A 20,028-nucleotide genomic window follows, 5' to 3' on the forward strand; every position below is an offset into this window, starting at 1 on the left:
TGCTGCTCGGCACGCGTGGATGTGCCAGAAACCAAGTTCCTTTTCCGGCACGTGCATGCCTCCTGGCCAGCTCCTCTTCCTTGTGGCAGCCTAGACAAGCGTGTGTGCGTGCACAAAGCACACGCACTCACAAAGTGCTCCCCTTTTGGCACTCGGGTGCCGAATAGGTTCGCCATCACTGATCTGTGCACACAGGCGTGCACACTTGCACCGGCCAGAGGCTCACTAGTTGAATTCTGTTCACTTGGGGGCTCCTGCAGTATAAAAAGGTCCTGCAGCAACAGGTAATTCTTGCTTGACAACCATTTGTTCAGCAGCCCTTTGAAGTTATGAGGGCACCGAACAAACGGTAGTTATGGCTGCTTCTCAAAATTACAGCTTTTGCAACACCCCCACAGTCACATGATCAAAATCTGGATGCTTGGCAGCCCTCTCTCATTTACAATCACAGGCTGGGTTTCAACTCCTCTCGCCCACCTATCTCCCCCCCCCTCCCAACGTCTGCCCCTTTGGCTGACCAACCCTCTGCCACCTACCCCTGCCACCTCCTCCCTAGCCTTTGCCTTCTTTCTCCCACTGCTGACAAGGCAGGTAGGGGGAGTTGGAGGCAGATACAGCAGGGCAGGAGAAGCATGAGATTCTTACTCAGGGATAGCGTGGCCCTGGCTTAACAGCCACCACCGGGACTACTACTGGAATTGCCATCACTAAGTAGTAGAAGTCATATGTTTCACCTAACAGCCATTTTACTTAGCAACGGAAATTCCAGTCCCAATTAGGATTGTTAAGTGGGGACTACCTGAAGGAGGATTGTTGTGTATTGTATGCTTCTTTAACGGGCTCCTTTCGACTTTTCACTTGCCAATTCTCTGCCTGTTTTTTACAGGGGTTTTCTCACCAGCATCTCTCAATGTCCACAATGGTTTTATTCTAAATTCAGCTAAATCAAAACACAAACTGCCAAGAGGACATTCTCAGTTTGTCAGCAAACTCACTAACCAATTTTTCAGAGAGGCAACTCAACAGTCAGAGCTACAATGATGGAGAATAATACCAGTTTTTGGAACCAGCCGCTTACCTATGACACAAGTAGAGACATTCACTATGAACCCAGAAAGTTTGGAAGGAACTGTATTTTGGGGGAGGAGGATAACTTTTAAGGATAATTTCTCTCCCTCTTCCGGCAGAAACGCAGTTTGAGATTCACTTGTGCTCACAGACTCATTTGTGTATGTCTCCTCTGTAGTACTAGCCATCTGATAGGCCAAGTTAGGTTGCTCAGGTTGGTATCTATAGGAAAAACAAACAAACATAGCATACACATAGCAGTATAGTACTGGGAATCATAAACATGCCACTGGATTGTTTTATTTGAGTATTACAAGAACATATCAAGAGAGAGAAAAGTGGAATAAAATAGGGAGAATGTATCATTGTCAACTGAAACGACAAGTATTAGATTTTATTTCATGTGTTTCCATGAATCACATAAAATGAAATGCAAATTATAGAACTGCCAAGGCTACCTGTAGACAGAATGTTAATATTAAATGTGTTACGTTCTTCTTAAGAGCTTTATTGCTCTGGTAAATGCCCCACCAAATCTCAAAACTGTATTTCCAGGAATAAGGCTAAATCTGCCGTCTTCTTTAGCAAATCTGATTTTGGTATCTTGATCAAGGTGCTACTCAGGTATTATACACTACTATATTTGTCCTCGAGGAGAAAACGCTCTTGAAAAAAATGTGTTACGTTTTATTGCAATCTGCAGTTTGCACTTAAAAGTTCAACTATCAAGGGAACAGCGAAAATTGCAGAGAAAAAAATAGAGGCTCATTTTGTAAAAAAAAATTGGGGATCAACTGTTTGTTTATTTATTTTATCTGACATACATGTCAGGGAGATCTACACTTTATAGACTAGTTCTGACAGCCTAACTGCTAGTTTGTTCATTTTGCGTTTGCACACTTATTCACGGTGCAATCCCAGGGGGCAAACTAGCTTGCACCTTATCTTGACTAGTAGCATTTGGGTTGGTGACAAATTTTGGGCTCCTCAATCGATCTTGCCTCGTCTCCGGGCAGGTCCAGTGTTGTTTCCCTTTCTCCTTTTGCAGCTAGTCTTTCCCACCAGAATGGTACCCATTTATGTATCTACTTGCAATAGTGCTTTCGAATTGCTAGGTGGGCAAGGCAGGAGTTAGAGGCGAGTGACGGAAGCTCACTCTGTCCCGCAGTGATACAGAGCTCGAACCTGCAGAGTGCTGACCATTTTGGGTTGGCAGATCCAGCGTCCTTAAGCCATTGTACCCAGTGGTCATTTTCAATTTACCGTATTTTTAGGACTATAAGACGCACCAGAGTATAAAACACACCATGATTTTGAAGAGGTACATTTTTTTAAAAAAGGTTTTTGCACTCTGCAGGCCTCCCAAACCCTCTGCACACCTCTTTTTTTGCACACACACAAAAAAGGGCATGCAGAGGCTTTGGGAGGCTTGTAGAGTGCTCCTGAGGGCTGGGGGGCAGAAACGGCCCTTTTTTGCTTTTTCTGCCGTCCCCAGCCCTCAGGAACACTTTGCAAGCCTCCCAAACCCTCTGCATGTCCATTTTTGCAAATGGGGCGGGGTTTCAGTAGGCCAAAAATGCTGTATTCAGTGTATAAGACACATCCAGATTTTTATCCTCTTTTTTTGAGGGAAAAAGGTCCGTCTTATACTCCAAAAAATACGGTACTTTACTACCAGTTCACTCACACACATGCACAATGCTTCTGAGCATGCTCAGAAGTGTCAGGGGGAGTGGGCAGAGCCTCCCATCACTGTCACTACCGGTTCGCCCGATCCAGGGCGAACCGGCAAAAACCCACCTCTGATTGTACAACCACATCTCCTGGATCAATTGCAGTTTTAAACAGGTGAACACCATCAATTGCTGCTTGTCTGCTTAATTCTGCAGTTATTTTTATGTAGTGGTAGAGCAAGCTTTCTACGCTTAATATTGGGCTTTTCATCTTCATATAAACATGATGTCCTTTCTCATACTATACAACTGCTTCTCTAACTTAATAAATGAAGCGGCAATAAAGTCTTAACTCTTGAAAATGAAAGCTGAAGGGGAAAAACAGTATGGCTAAGTCTTATCTGAAGCAGTTTGCCAAAATAAACAAAGATAAAAGTCCAAACATCCATTCTGCATTTACATGGAAAGGGTAAGACGACCTGTTCCAAGGGCAGCAGAGCAGATGGGACACAAATCTCTCTGCACCAATAATGAAGCAGACGGGATCTTGGGAGTGCAGTCGAACGATGCTCCCGAAACTGATTTTCATTGTAGAGAATCATTTTCCCTGACTAGCATATCAGATTCTTCCCAATATTTCCTAGGATCTGCTGCTGTTACGCAAGAGTTCAGTAGGTAATAAAAACTAAAATTAAATACCTTTCGAGAAAGCAAATTTGGGCTATGCTTGAGGCCACTTTGTCAGCAATGCTATCATTTCTTACCTTAGTACCAAGACGCAGGCAGCCACCAAGGAGTAAGCTAGAAGTGTCCCAATAGACATCAGGTCTACAAGATCCTTGAGGTCTAAGAGAAAGGCCATGACAGCTAATGGCGGAAAGGGGGGGAGGGAGAGGGAGAGGCAGAGAGAGAGAAGACATGAATTAAGTGGCAGGATATGTTTTTATTTCATTTACAAGCCTGATGAATCATGACAATTTAATCCTTATCCATACTTCTGAGCCAACACGCTCTTCTGTTTCCCAGGAGAGGATGTAAAATTCGTGAGAAAGAAGCAAGAAAACCAGAGTTCAAAAAAAGGCAAACTGTATGTCAAGTTGTGTGTGACTGATACAATACCGTAAGAGTAGTAATATTATTTCTGAATGAGCAAGTCTTGCAACCTTAAAAATATTTGCATCTTAAAGTGCATTAGAATATGTAACATTAATTTTGTTCTGCTTTATAGATGCAAGGTGTTCTCCTTACGGAGTTATGAAATGCATGTGTTTACAATAAAGGTAAAGGTTCCCCTTGCACATATGTGCTAGTCATTCCCCACTCTAGGGGGCGGTGCTCATCTCTGTTCCAGCCAAACAGCCAGCGCTATCCGAAGACGTATCTGTGGTCATGTGGCTGGCATGACTAAATGCTGAAGGCGCACGGAACGCTGTTACCTTCCCACCAAAGTGGTTCCTATTTTTCTATTTGCATTTTTTACGTGCTTTCGAATTGCTAGGTTGGCAGAAGATGGGACAAGTAACAGGACCTCACTCCGTTACGCGGCGCTAGGGATTCGAACTGCTGACCTTTCTAATCAACATGCTTAGTGTCTTAGCCACTGAGCCACTAAGTCCCTTAGGTGTGTTTATAATATGCACACCCATATACATGGAGTGGTGGGGGACCTAGTAATTATTTGAGTCATTCTTAAGAAATCTTTCATACCTGCAACAGCTCCTGAGGTTATTGTAGCTAACATTGGGGTTTTTGTCCTCTCATTGATACGTGACAGAAATCTGAATAGTAATCCATCTTCTGCCATCGCATAAATAACCCGAGGCATTGGAAACATGGATCCAAGCAGGCTAGAAAAAGACAAGAGACATTAAATGTTGACTTATTTCTTGTGTACAAAAATAAAAATTGTTTAACATATGCCAACAACACGGTCACTAATGCAAATAATTCATTTTTTAAAGGAATAAGTGTCTTTCCCCCAAATTGGGAAAGTAATTATAACAGATAATGGGAAAGTTTTGCTCTTTTGCAGTAGTGAATCCTAGACCTTCACCATAATGAAAATGGGATTTAAAAAATCAGTCAGATACTTATATTTGCTGCAGAAGAAACTGAAAACTTCTGTTTCTTTTTGTATTTTCTCACTGCACTCTTTTCCTTGGTTCTCTTCCATACTAAGCAGTTGTTAAGTGAGTCATGCTTAATTTTACTGAAGTTGTTAAGCGGATCAGCATGGTCAGTAAGTGAATAACTATTGTTAAGTGAATCTAGCTTCCCCCTCCCATTAACTTTGCTTGTTGTAAGCCAGCTGGGAAAGTTGCAAATGATGATCACATGATGCAGGGATAATGCAATCATTATAAATACATGCCAGCTGCCAAGTGCCCCAATTTTGATCATGTGACCATGGGGACGCTGCAACAGTTATAAGTGTGAGGACTAGTTGTGGGTCACTTTTGTCAGCGCAGTTGTAACTTTGAATAATCACTAACATATGGTCACCAGTTGAGAACCCCCTATACATAAAAGTGGGCTTTAAAAAAAAATTATGTACTAGTTTTAACGATAAATCTTGAACAAGTAGCATTGCAGGCAACATCTTAAGGACATATGCATGGGGTTTTGTTTTGTTTTGTTTGTTTAGAACAGGGGTGTCCAAACTTGGGAACTTTAAGACTTGTGGACTTCAACTCCCAGAATTCCCCAGCCAGGGAATTCTGGGAGTTGAAGTCCACAAGTCTTAAAGTTCCCAAGTTTGGACACCCCTGGTTTAGAACCTTTTCTGGCCTATGAGTGAGAGCTAGGATTTGAATTCCTAAAAGTAGGTAGGACAGGATAAAGGGATAAGCGAGGCTGGATAAAAACTAAATCTGATTCCATTTCCTTTAAATAAATGATTATATTTATTTCTTCTTTTTTTTACATTAAAAATGACAAATTAGTGATAACTGATTGGAGGGCTCTGAAGGCCGTAACTAAAATTTCCTGGGAGCAGGTAGCCAAAGGATTTCACCTGAGAAGAGACACAACTAGTTTCTACCAAGCCCAATTACATTGTGATCATGGACCAAGTAACCCTATCAGTCACCACCCCGGTTCAGGGGTGAAATGGTACCAGTTTACCTGAACCGGTAGTAAAAAAATAAAAAAAATACTTTAAAAAAGTTTTTTTTAAAGGCACAGCTGATTGTCGCACAGCTGATCGTCGGAAGTTTAAAAAAACTTTTCTTAGCATATTTTTTTTTACTGCCGGTTCTCCCGAACCGGTAGTTTAAAAATGCTTTTAAAAAGTAAAAGAAAAGTTCTGACAATCAGCTCTTATGACAATCAGCTGTGCCGCGCAATTTATCCCCGCTAGAAAGCAGGAAATCCTGCTTTCTAGTGAATCTAAAGCGTGCGGCACAGCTGTTCCCCCCTCCTCGCTGTTCTACTTACCTTTGCAGACTCAGAAAAGGCTTCTTAGGGCCTGCGGCAGTGGTGGGTTCCTGCCGGATCGCACCGGATCACGCGCTCCCTTTCGGCGCTAAACCCGGAAGTACGGTCTTGCCCCACCCCTGGCGACGCAACGACGCTTGCCTGCGCTCCACCAGCTCGGCTGGGAACGGAGACGTTTCCTCAGCGGAGCGGAGCGCCTGAAAGGGACGCAGGCTCAGCCTGCCAGGCTGCCACCACTCCACTGAAGACACTGCTGAGCAGAGAAACGTCTCCGTTCCCAGCCGAGCTGGTGGAGCGCAGGCAAGCGTCGTCGCATCGCCAGGGGCGGGGCAAGACCGTACTTCCGGGTTTAGCGCCGAAAGGGAGTGCGCGATCCGGTGCGATCCGGCAGGAACCCACCACTGGCCTGCGGTGCACATGCGCATGAAGCAAACCAGTTGCAGACGTCAGAGCATTTCACCCCTGCCCCCAACTCATACGTGTGATTAAAAATTTCCAGAATTTCTAATCAGCATGGTTTCTGGAGACACTGACTAGGAACTCTGGAAACCTTAAGTTCTATGTATCAGCACCACATTGAAAGAGTTTGTCTCCAGTGACTGGTAGTGAACCCTCTCCCGCTTCTCCCAGAGTTTTAGACTTACTAGAGGTAGAATCAATGACCTCTCCTACAAGCTTTATCAGTGACCTTTAACTAATCCGGGGGAAAAAATTGTAAACTGTTACTGTCTAAATCAGGGGTCTCCAACCTTGGCAACTTTAAGACTTGTGGACTTCAATTCCCAGAGTTCCTCAGCCAGCTTTGCTGGCTGAGGAACTCTGGGACTTGAAGTCCACAAATCTTAAAGTTGCCAAGGTTGGAGACCCCTGGTCTAAATGACCCATCTTTCCAAATATACCAAACCTGAACTGTGGAGCATAGCAATAGCGCTTTGACTTATATACCGTTTCACAGTGCTTTCACAGCCCTTTCTAAGGTTTATAAAGTCAGCATATTGCCCCCAACAATCTGGCTCCTCATTTTGCTGACCTCGGAAGGATGGAAGGATGAGTCAATCTTGAACCGCTCAGAATCAAACTCCTAGTGTGAGCAGTGAGTTAGCCTGCAGTACTGCATGCTAATCACTCCGCCACCACAGCTCCCCAAAAATCTGTCAAGTTAAAAAAAGCCAACTCCTAAATCCGCCATGAACAGTTTTATTTTAAGATGAATACACTCGTCAGGGAGTACACTCTTACCGCACGTATGCAAAGGAAAAAGTTGTAGCCCTTACCTTGTAGAAAGAGCACATAGGGACCCAACAGCAACTGCATAGTTTGCTCCGTCCCATCCCACATACTGAAAAGCAACTGGCAGCGGGCTATTTTTATCGAGCAGATAGTAAGGCATCATGAGAGTAAGAGCAGCCGATACCCCAAAATATGCAACAAAGCAGATCAAAAGTGAGGCCACTATGCCTATTGGAATAGCTTTCTGGGGATTTTTTACTTCTTCACCTAAAAAAGGAGATATAACCCAAAGATTACAAAAGGCAGATTTAATTATTTTCTTTCATTGAAGAAACTGCATTTGACATGTTTTCCCCCAGTGAAAGCAAAAAATGAACTCTCTCACCAAATTAAAAGTTATCAGTGGCATATTAAATGTACTGTAAGAGCATGCATTTTATGAATTCTCTTTAAGTTATTAGGAATTATTTCTCTGAATTGCCTAAATGTTTTCAATAAGGAAAACCTACAACTATTTATGAAACATATAACATTTCATTACATTTGTACATCATGCTAAGAGGTAAAGTATTTGCCCAGGTAAATAACTTACAAGTTTGAGAATCAAGCTATACGGTTTGATTCAACATCTTAATTTGTAGTTTAAAATTATGCAATGCAATATAAAACTTCAGGATTCCTTCTATTGCTGTTGTCTAAATACTAAGAATATATTATTATAATTTCATTTCCTAGCTTAATTATAAGGTAATGAAACTAAGAGTAAGAAGTAATGATATCCAAAACCACATCCAAAACTGGCATAAAGAAGTGATCTACTGTTTACATTTTACAGTGTTGATTTATTTCGGAGTAGAAGTGTGCAGTGTCACACTGCATGGTATAATTAAACATTCAATCAAATACAGCTGAAAGTAATATTCTGATGCAAGTTCACGTTCCGGAAACACCTTCTACTGTTTATGTCTTAAAACACAGAATCCCTTCTCCAAGAATCTAATTAGATTCTAATCTGTATGTAAATATAATATATTTCATGCTGAAAAGAAGAAGCCCCATTCGTGCAGAGCTGCAGGAACTATTTTAAGAGATGAATCTGCAGCAGAATGGAAAAGATGGCTCAGAGTCTCCTAGTGAGGGGTACACAATGAAGGTCCAGCTAAGAATAGAAATTATGATTTTTAAAAAGTAGTTTGTTTATTTATTTTTTGTTACCTTACCTGTGGTGGCAATACAGTCGAATCCCACAAATGCATAAAAGCACGTAGCTGCCCCTGAAAGAACTCCAGAAAATCCATATGGCATAAACCCACCAACGCCATGCGGTAGATTCTGTGTGGAACTAGAAGAAGCAGCAAGAAATCACAAAGGATTCTGATTACCCAATTCCAAGAGCATCTTGCAACTATGAAAATCCAACAGGGCAAATTCACTTTACCAAGATATAGAATACAGCTGACTCATCAATACTAAATGGCTACAACATTGTTAATTTACGTGGGACAGCCTCCCTGGACTCATTCGCAGGGCCATTAAACAACTGCATGAATAAATGGACCTCTAGCTTTGAGCATATTAATATCAATCTGTAATAATCCAAGAATATATAAAAACACTCATCAAATTCAACAGGACCTATTTTTCTGCACTGTATGCACAGGATGAGTCATTTTTTTCTTCACTTTTAAAGTTCGGTTTCAAAGCTATTTTCAGGTTTTGGAACAAGTTGAATGATCATTTTTTTAAAAAATCAATCATTTTAATTAAATAACAATAAGAATACCTGTGTATGTGTCATTAGCTTCTGGGGAGGGGAGGTTCATCTTTGTAAATGAAAGAATATTCTAATCTTGTAATTGCTAACTGCATTTTCAGAGATACAGGCCTCTGTTTAGATGCAGAGTTATTTAGTTCAATTTAAAATTCATACCGAGGTTCACTAAAATCTTAACTGTCTTAGCTTGTGCTTTTAATCTGTATAAAATATACTAAGAAGTTTAGCCAGGCAATTCTTCTACGGCTGTGCCCAAAGAACAGTACAAACTTGCTGGTCCATTTGGTTCCAAGGTTTTATTATTTCTCTTTTTAAATTTCTTTTTACTGTTTCCAAGTAGAATCAAGGTTTTATTATATAAGAAGTCTAGCATTATATAAAGGGTCTTAGGTCCATGCAAATTGTTCTCTCCTGCAAAAATAACAAGGTCTTGAAGCACTTTCAAGATTAGGTTGATTAAAGGGGCAAAAATACTTGCTACCTTCTAGACATTATCTCCTTTTGGGAGTCAATCAACATATTCCAATTCTTAGGAACAAGAGGATAAGGCAAAGATGAAAATGGGCATGGCCAAAGAAGAAAGTAGGCATAACTAGAATGCATTTCTCAAGTTACGTGTACTTTTTTCTCCTAACTTGATTCCTCCCATTGCCTTTTTTCCTTAACAGGTCTTAAATCTGCCAATTATAATTTACTTGCTAAATATTGGCAACAGCCTAAGGACTGAGTATCTAAAAAGTCCAGGGAAAGAGGCAATTCCTCATGGCACAGATAATTATAGCTTTTCTCTTAGATCAACCACAAAAGGAGGCAGCCTTCCTGGCTGTCAAAATTTCAGTATATTAAACCAGGACTAACAAAAGGCCCTCTGTTTGGTGAAAAACTCTCACTGTGTTGCTTAGGAGGTAATAGGGGAGGAACTCAATGTTGCAAAGCAGCAGTGACATTTCAAATATTTCATTCTTCTTAGTACAGAAGCTTCTTTCTATGGCGGAGGTTTTTGCAAGATGAACAGAGCATGACTTTCCGTCTGCTGGTCACAAACTCTGCAAGATCTACATAACACGAAGTGAAAAAATGGGCATCCCCACACTGTAGTCTTTGATTTTATGTGTAATTTGAACATACACATGAAGTCTGTGAATAACCACAATTTTACTAATTCATTCTACAGCAGTATTAATTTTAGATGGAATGGTGAAAGTTGGGTACGGCTGTCCACTCAGGAGCAGCTGCTATTTCTTATCTGATTTGCAACAGAAGCACTACTCCTGTAAATAAAAGGATGCCTTCAGGTATACAATTACGTTCTATCTATAGCAACAGAATATAATTTTAAAAGTTCCCTTTGCACATATGAGTTAGTCATTCCTGACTCTAGGGGGCAGTGCTCATCTCCATTTCAAAGCCGAAGAGCCAGCGCTCTTCAAAGATGTCTCCATGGTCATGTGGTTGGCATGACTAAATGCCGAAGGTGCAGGGAATGCTGTTACCTTCCCACCAAATGTGGTTCCTATTTTTCTACTTGCATTTTTACCTGCTTTCGAACTGCTAGGTTGGCAGAAACTGGGACAAGCAGCAGGAGCTCACTCTGTTATGCGGCACTAGAGATTCGAACTGCCGAACTGTCAAACTTTCTGATAGACAAGCTCAGCGTCTTAGCCACTGAGCTACCATGTCCCACTTTTCTATCTATAGCAACAGAATATAGTGAAAGCTTATTGCAATTATCTGAGCTTTGAACCACTCATGATTCAAAGAGCCCCATATGAACAAACTATCAGCAGCCTGGTGCCAGCCATGAGACTGATTTTTGTTAATTGAACAATCTGTATATTATTGAGTTTCAGTCTCCATCAACCACCTGACGTGTTACAAACTGCCCACTTCTCTTATTTTCATACCCGATAGAGTCAGTGTGTGCTAAACAAAAGCCACGAATGCACATATTATTTCAGATATTTCTACAGTATATAAAAAATAAGAACCAACATACTTCTCTGGAAGTGAAAGATTTTCTGGGATCTGCCAGTTTTTTATCGAGCCTTTCACGAAACCTGACACCATCACAAAGCCCAAGACTAGGACGTTGATACAAGTGAACACTTTGTTAACCATGGCAGATTCTTTCACGCCAAAAGTCAGAAGTCCTAAAAAGAAATTACAGTAAATAACTGTATTATAGCTGTTTAATAAGCACCAAGAAGAAGAAAAAATATATTATTGGAAAGCAATGCTTCAACATTTCCCAATTTATTCTTGGAAAGGCTTTTGCCAACATATTTCTCAGCTGCTAGTTTCTTATATTTTTTTTTTGAAACAGAGGCAAGGAAAGGAAATTATTCAAAACTTTCATTCAGATTACACAGTAAGTGCCACAGATATGGCCCCTTTCTTGCGAATTTTATGTTTTAGATTATGCATATCCAAAATATTTTCATAACAACAAAGCTACTGTTTGGCTGTGTTGTGAATCTAGCCACGGACGAACTTTGTAATGAATTTCCAGTGCCAATTATTTCAGTCACTTGATTTAATATTTATAAAGTGCACCTTTTACATGATCAGAATACCAATACATGGTCCTGGTCCAAACTATCAGTCTATGAAATTGTATTCAGGGATATTTTTTAGGAAGCAAACATATTTTTTAAGAAGGTACCTAGACATGTTCTGGTCAGTCATGGAAATCTCCATTGCTAGCTTTTGTTGAGTGATGTCTCAAACAGGAATGAGACTCAACAAGCTTTCAGGTTGTTTTTACAAAGGAATGTAACAGATATGGGGAGAACGAACTAGGAAAAAAACCTTTCAGATCTGAAAGATTTGGCAACTGCAGAAATAAAACAGCACAACTTTCTCATTGGTTTTCAGGAAACAGAGCCTTATGCTACATGGCCAGAGTTGCCAAGCAACTGGAGCGTATCTTGCCTGACATCTGACGAGCACATAATCAGAAAATGTGTACTGAGCATTTATGTAGGAGCCTTTGAGGTAAACATCAAAAGTAAATCTGGATTTTAAATCTAATTCCCTTGAACGTTGTGAATAACATATACGTTTGCTTCTTAGGTCACAAGTGAAAAAAGGGGGAAGTTTCAAAGCCCATTAAAGGTAATCTTTAATCACAGTTTTTATTACAAGAAAAAAAGCACAGCTAGAATGTTTCAACAAATTTTTTCAGGTGCCAAACCGGTAGTAATGCCAGCAGGAACTCACCCATGTTCTGCATGCCGCATTTCAGGCCTTTTGGGGGCCTTTTATCCACCCTTTTCCAGCATTTTTTCTACCCATTTTTTAGGTTTTTTTGGTCCATTTTTGAGGCTTTTTTCAGCCCGTATTTGAGGGTTTTTTGGCCCGTTTTTGAGGGGGGTTTCGGCCTGTTTTTGAGGCATTTCTCATCCCGTTTTTGAGGGTTTTGGGGCCATTTTTGAGGCTTTTCGGTCCATTTTTGAGGCTTTTTCGGGCTGTTTTTGAGGCTTTTTCGGGCTGTTTTAGAGGCTTTTTACAGGTCATTTTTTCCAAAAAAAGGGCCAAAAAGCCTCAAAAACAACCCAAAAACAATCCAAAAAAGCCCCCAAAATGAGCCAAAAAAGGGTCTGAAAATGGACCAAAAAGGCTTGGAAAAGGCTGGAAAAAAGGCCCAAAAATGAGGCGTGCAGAGGCCAAAAAAATGGCCAGCGGGTGGGCGGGGCTTCGTCAATATTCAGTCGATAAGACGCACAGACGTTTTCATACCCTTTCGGGAGATAAAAAGGTGTGTCTTATAGTCGGAAAAATACAGTAAGTCTCTTCATTTTCTCTGCAAAATAAGATTTCAAAAGCGCCACAAAATGCTCATCCCAAATAATATTTATTTACTTCTCTCACCTGTTAAGATTATGATAATGACAACAGAAAAGACATCTGGGTATTTTGCTAGCACACCAGGAGCATTCATAGACATGTAGCGGGAAAAGAATTTCTCAATATGCTCTCCTATAAGCTTATCAAACGTTGCACTCCAAGCTCTGGCTACACTTGAGGTTCCTGCGTGACAATAAAAATAAAAGCTACCTCTTTATAACATTTTATCCATTAACATACACATGGCACTAGTTCATCTGGAGTGAACAAGGTTATGCAAAGCAAAAAAAAATGCCAAGGAATTTATAAAACATGTGAAAATACATATAGAAGAGGGGACCAGTTTGAAATTGGAATCTCATCATAAAGGGGTAGATATCCCAAACAGACGAATACAATTTTTGCCACATTTCATTTTTAAATTTTTTTTAATTCTGAAGGTGCTGTGTTTTGTTGTACAACCAAACCAACAAGCCATGATTTGGCTTCTGACATGCCCTTAATAGCACCAAGCAGAATTGCGCAACTGCTGTTGAAGAGTTTTGTTAACAAGTTCACTCAATCTTCTAGAGGTTTCAAAATCAGATTGAACAAGAATGGAAGACAATTCGACTATCTTCCTCTAAAATGTGTGTTGCTTGTTTCCTACTACTCCCCAGGCTCCTGGCTTGTGTCGTACGAATAGGAGTTATTCACTCAAATTCACAGAACTGTTGTATCCAAGAATTCAGAAGTGACTACGAGGGGGTTGTCCCCTGTTGGGCATTTTAGAGGCCAGTGGTTCTGCAGATGTTTGCAACTGAACATTTAAATCACAGAGCTATCACCAAAATCCATTTATCTACCTCAGAGTACAAAACTTGGCAAGTCATAATGCTCTTTCCAAAACAAGGTGATCAGTTCTGTATTACCCTATACTACCCATTTCTTTTTTTTACAAATATTTGGGTATCTATTTTTTTTTTTTTTTTAGTTTCTCCATTTTTACTGAATATCTGCCAATACAAATGCATCGACTACCTCTAGTTTTCACCATGTATGTATAACAGATTGAACGACCTTGATCTTTGATATATTACTGTTACTTATTATTATTTAAAAAATGTTTTGGCTCCCATCTCAGCCTGAGGTAACTGAACTCAATCTCAAACTTTGGTCAAATCCTCACAAAATCATTCAAATCCCATCATTTATTGTGTGGTGGGTAAAACTAAGAATTTTAGTCAAAATGAAAATAAGTTATTTCCTGATTTAAGGAAGAAAACAATGTGGTCCAGCAAGTTCAATTGCACTTTGAATAAAAAGCAAGAGTGGTAATTTACAAGCCAAGTCTAAAGGGACAATGGTAACTGGTAACAATTGGAGCGAAGATTTACTCTACATCTGAAGGGTACAAGACTGGGGAGGGAGTCTTTGTGTACTTATACCAGGGGTGTCCAAACTTGGCAAGTTTAAGACTTGTGGACTTCAACTCCCAGAATTCCCCAGCCAGAGCTGGCTGGGGAATTCTGGGAGTTGAAGTCCACAAGTCTTAAACTTGCCAAGTTTGGACACCCCTGACTTATACAGTGCAAAAGTCATGTTCTCTAAGCTGATACCCTTTGAAAGCATTAGACCTCAAGAGGAATTCTCAATAAATGATTTTGTATTATATCACTCAGCCTAACAGTGATTTTTTTTCTGGGAAGCAATATAAAAAGATTCACGGGGGCCATGTTCTGATCAACAAGATCAGGGGAATTCTATAAATGCATACAAAGCAAGGAAATTCTTTATGCGAACACCAAGTAGTTGTAAATAAATACAGAGCTTTTGAAGTTCAACCTACATTCCCTTCCAAACCCTTCCTATTCAACCACTCCTACTTATTTTGGAACAAATTCCATCTTTAAACAAATTCATGCTGTGCTTCCCCCAAGTATTTTCTATCACAGAAAAAACATGAACCACTATTTCTTTACCCTTCTACAAAAAAAATTATTAAATACTTGCTACAGGAACTGCCTGTTGAAAAATTATTCTACAAAATGTGAATTCCACCAAAGATAAATATTGTCCAGCTATTATTTCACTGACAGCCAATAAAAATTGTGTTAAGTAGTTTTCATCGGCAGTTAGTTGCTAAAATGAATTATGTATTATTAATGTGTGTGGATTTTTTAAAGTTATAAACTATAAACCTTAAGGGCACTACTGTCAGGTTCCGAAGGGTTAATGAAACCAGTCAAACAGAGAAACGTGATGGACACTATTTTTTATTTTTAAAAAAACCATTTGCCAACTTCCAACAAAATGTTTCTGAATATTATTATCTTTAATGCTTCTTACATGCAAGAGCTCTTAATCCCCTATCAATTTAATTAATTCTACATTTTAATTAATTTTATTATCCCTTCACCAATTCTTACACTTAAAATATTATGAAGTAACTTTATCATCTGGCTGAAACAATAACCTCCTGTCTCATTATTCAAGAATTGTATGTGCCTTTTGCTTGAATATGTACTATATCACTTTTGCTCAAGTCATGATTAAATCATCTTCCAATTCAGAGCCCACGAAACCTATATTTTGTCCCAAATTTTAATCAGAGGCTCAGGCACAGATCTGAAAAAAGTTTATAGATCTTATAAGAGTTCACATAAGACTACCAATAGTCTCATGGAATTTCAGTAATTAGAAACTAAAGGCCTTTGGGGACCAGATTGGCATTATATTTCCATCTGTAATTTAATTAATTGGAGTTTGCCATTTCATACACATAAAGAAACCAGTTATCAGAAACTGGAGTTACTACTAGAAGCCACACAATGCTTTAGTTGTTTGTTTTTATTTATTAAACGTAAGTGTTGTTCTCAACCTAGTAGATACAGTATCTCTTGCTAACATGGCAAGTTATTACATGTAATCTGAGATTCTTCATTTAATTGTGTGTTAAAAAGAGAAGAGTATTGAACTACACATAGCACATGGTCTGATTTCTGAATCTATATCTAAATTGTGTTTTTTTTCTTTTTTGATACCCTTCTGCAATTGACAAAAAAGAGGAAAACACAAAATAAATTTGCAATGTTCTCCTATGATCAGTCTTATAAGAAGGCTCAGTTTTGCTTTCACACAAGTCAAGCTGCATACGTTTGCACTGGCCCACCGCTCACACAGCCAATTTCCCTCTTCCCTCACCCCACAGCCAGGCCGCCAAGCCACAAAACGTGGGGACTGCCAGTCTAATTGTAATTTTCCCTTCAAATATTTGTTTGTGGCCAAAAGGGATTCTTAACATTCATCAGCATGCCAGACTTATGCAATCAGATTAAATCCTAATGCATGGCACTCTATCATACGCATCGGGACAGATTTTTCATGTTTAGCATACAATCAAAACACTTATTCAAAGGAAGAAGTCCCTAAGTGCTGATTGCTAGTATTTACTAAAAGGAAAGTGGAAGGTCATTACACAAAAAATTCAGCAAGAATTCCACTTTCAAATTAGATAATTATATATGGACACTCCAAGATAGCAAATATCTGTTTCTTTGCTTCCTCTTTTTTGATCCAGAAGTGAAGTTTGTGTCTTTTGAAAAGACAAGACCTGAATCTCTCCACTGTTTCAGTATAAGAAATAGCCTTGACATGCATTTTTTCTTTTGATTAACAGTTCCTCTTGTGAACTATCCCAGGAATCAATTATTTTCAGCCACATTTTTGTGAGTATTAGAAAAAAAGGCTTTGGTTTCCCTGTCAGACATGTCCGACTTAGGTCCTCTCCATTTTTTGGCTCAGGGAGCCAGCACTTTCCAAAGACCATTTCCGTAGTCATGTGGCCAACATCGCTATACCCAAAGGCATACGGAACGCTGTTATCTTCCCACCAAAGTGGTACTTATTAATCTATTCGCACTTGCACGCTTTTGAACTGCTAGATGGGCAGGAGCTGAAGCAAGTAATGGGAGCTCACCCTGTTGCATGGGTCTCTTCCTAAAATTGCTCCATTTAAATATGGCAAATCAACGCATTTTAGGTACTTCTAAAACAATGCCCAAAATAAGATCATATTGTAATAATAATGAACATATTTGTTTAATCTCCACAACTCACTCCTTGAGAAGGCCCATGTATTTTGCTTCCATTTCTTTTAGTTACACCACTCTGTTCTCACCTTCAGAGGCTAAAACATTAAAAGAACCATTCCTTTCAAAGTACTGCTCTTATTAGCCAGTATTCTCTACTCAAATAATATGCTTTTGGGGTGATCATATTAAGCTATTCTAAAGTTTTAAAGGAAGCTATTATTATGTCAGAGTACAACGCAATATTTCACAGATCTAAATCTATTCTTAATTGAATGGACCAATGATACAAAGAATACCCACCAATGACATAAGAAAGAATTAGGTTCCAGCCAGTAATGAATGCCAACAGCTCACCGACAGTCACATAACTATAGAGATATGCTGATCCAGTCTTTGGAACTCTAGCACCAAATTCTCCGTAGCAAAGTCCAGCCAGCACAGAAGCCAGAGCTGCAATCAGAAAGGAAATGACAATGGCAGGTCCTGCATTTTCTTGTGCCACTGCTCCAGCCAGAACATAAACCCCTGCCCCAAGGGTGCTGCCTACTCCAAGAGCAACCAAGTCAAATGTGTTGAGGCACCGCGAAAGCCGGCTGTCGTTGCTTGAACAGTCTACCACTTTCCGACGAAACAACTGCTGCCCAAAATGGATAACTTTCTGGCAAGGCATCTTCTCGACTGAACCTGTATAATAAGAAAATATATCTGAATCAGTATCATTGGACAGATGAGCTACCTCTGCAAACAGTTCTGTTACATGGTAGGAACTCCCCTAACGTAACACCCTCCAAACCTGTTGGGATTATGGACCATCTTTATTTTAAGGGATAAGAAAATAATAAATTACTTCCTGCCAGTTTCTGAATTTAGGAGTACAAACCTATAAGTTTCTACTCAGAGTTCATTTCACTTGACTTTAGCTAAGTAAGAGTTTGTGGTGGAAGTACTATTTTACAAAGTAAAAAACTGAAATGAGAGACTGAAATATTTCACTTCATTATAAATATGAAACAATTTGTTATATATTTATTTTCATGAATACCACTATGAGCAGTAATATTTTACTTTCCTTTAGAGTATTTCACCACCAATGCAATGCACTCCATTCTCAATTTTTAGTCTCTTGTCTTCAAGTAGATAGTCCCTAGTATGGGGTAAACAACACCTGATCTTCCACTTTTAAAACTGCAAACATATACTGTATTTTTCTGAGCAGCCCGTTCAGCACAGCCCATTTGCCGCTGCTGCTACCCGTTCAGCGTGGCCTGTTTGCTGCCATTTCCCATTCGCCACCGCTGCAGCCCATTTGGCACAGTCCATTTGCCACCGGCATGGCCGATTTGGTGCAATCCATTCACTGCTGCCCATTCACTGTCGCCGCGGCCCATTTTGCATGGCCCATTCGCCACCACTGCCATGGCCCATTCTAGAACAGCTGATCGACGTTGCACCAACCCCTCCCCCCCACAAACATTCACTGTATAAGACCAAAATTTGCACCCATTTTGGGGGGGAGTGCATCTTATATTTCAAAAAATACGGGTAAATCAATCAAAAGAATTTTGAAAGACTGAGTGGAAAAAACAAATGGGAATATTACCTGTCATGTACATATTTTACTGCATAATCCATAATTTTCGCATTCTAATGTTTCCTTGCTTTCAAAGAGCAATGGCACTATTAATATGGTGATTCAATTATCTGCCTAGCCTTTTGATCCTCAAGCAAGCTGAACAAAAAGATGCTTAATATGGAAGTACTTGTTCCAATAACCTTTAAAATGGGCATAAATAGTAATATAGGGAAGATAAGAATAGACTTTCAATTTGTGGATTATGAGCTCAATATTGCTACATCTGGAACAATAAAAATAAACAGCAACTTTTCAGCTTTTATTTTAGCAACAGAAGACAAAGGAGAAGGGGGAAGTTTGTCCTTCTGCAAAGGCCAATGTTTGTGTGATAAGAATTCCCCAACTCATAAAAGAAAAGAAAAAGAAAACTACTTCGCTTCTTCTTCTGAGTTTCCCAAATTCTCAGCATTTCAAGAAGGAAGTAGGTGAGGAAAAGCAAAATCCTTTGAAGTTTCTCTAAGAAATGGGTTCTTTTGAAAAGCTTCTTATTTAAATAAGCTGTTCCTATGTTAGAAAACATAGGAAATAGTAGAGCAGGTTTTTTTCATTATTCAAAGCATATATCGCATGCCAATTTATTAAAGTCCAAAGCACTTCCTGTAGGCTCCTTCACTTCCTCCCAATACTAAGACTCAGCCCTAGTCTTAGCATGTAGCATGGTTTTTTCCCATATATCCTTGGAAGTCCTAGATCTGCTGGAAAGGATACCATTAGACCTGGGAAACAGCATTAATCTTACAGCCAGACTAGGTGGGGATAATTAAAGCTGAGTAAAACAACTGTTCCACTCAATAAATCATGGTTATCATTTACCATGGCTCTTATAGCATTGGAGGCAGAAAATAATTATTCAAGTTATGACCCTTAGCCAAATATCTTATTATGTAATCAGCATATAATTCTAAATTTTAAACAGAGAGGGTAGATTCAGGAAATTATAAACCAATTGATTTCACATCCAACCTGAGTAAAATGGAGGGAAGAAAAATAGAAAACTGTATGTACAGCATGTATGTAAACAAGCATGAAAACAAGAATGATTCGATATGTGCTAGTAGCTGAATGTCTCCAACAAAGCTCCTTATTCGAGTTTTCAGGGCAAATATAGAAGCAATGTCATAAGAGGACAAGTCATCTCACGGATTTGTGATCATCAAAGAACAGGAAACAGAGATTAGGAATACAGTTTTCACAAAGGAGGGTTGTATAAAAGGGGTATCACATGGATCAGTCGTTTAAGCTCATTTATGAACACCCTGGGAATAAGAGATGAGCAACGAGGTGGCAAGTTTGCTG

General features: G+C 39.5%; 1 protein-coding gene across 1 annotated transcript in view; it reads right to left on the reverse strand.

Moving 5' to 3' along the window:
* SLC7A1 (solute carrier family 7 member 1) overlaps positions 1 to 20,028 on the reverse strand; it is a 48,666-nt gene that overhangs the window by 12,826 nt on the left and 15,812 nt on the right. The window contains exons 2-9 of the mRNA XM_081952701.1: positions 17,400 to 17,783; positions 13,051 to 13,209; positions 11,177 to 11,330; positions 8,627 to 8,748; positions 7,451 to 7,673; positions 4,449 to 4,588; positions 3,506 to 3,608; positions 1,079 to 1,290 (exon numbers count right to left, since the gene is read on the reverse strand). Of these exons, the coding sequence (XP_081808827.1) occupies positions 1,079 to 1,290; positions 3,506 to 3,608; positions 4,449 to 4,588; positions 7,451 to 7,673; positions 8,627 to 8,748; positions 11,177 to 11,330; positions 13,051 to 13,209; positions 17,400 to 17,769 (1,483 nt within the window). The 5' untranslated portion in view covers positions 17,770 to 17,783. The remainder of the gene's footprint in view (positions 1 to 1,078; positions 1,291 to 3,505; positions 3,609 to 4,448; positions 4,589 to 7,450; positions 7,674 to 8,626; positions 8,749 to 11,176; positions 11,331 to 13,050; positions 13,210 to 17,399; positions 17,784 to 20,028) is intronic.

Source organism: Natrix helvetica (genome assembly GCF_964273705.1).
Source record: "Natrix helvetica genome assembly, chromosome: 4".
In the NCBI taxonomy this organism is placed as follows: Eukaryota; Metazoa; Chordata; class Lepidosauria; order Squamata; family Natricidae; genus Natrix; species Natrix helvetica.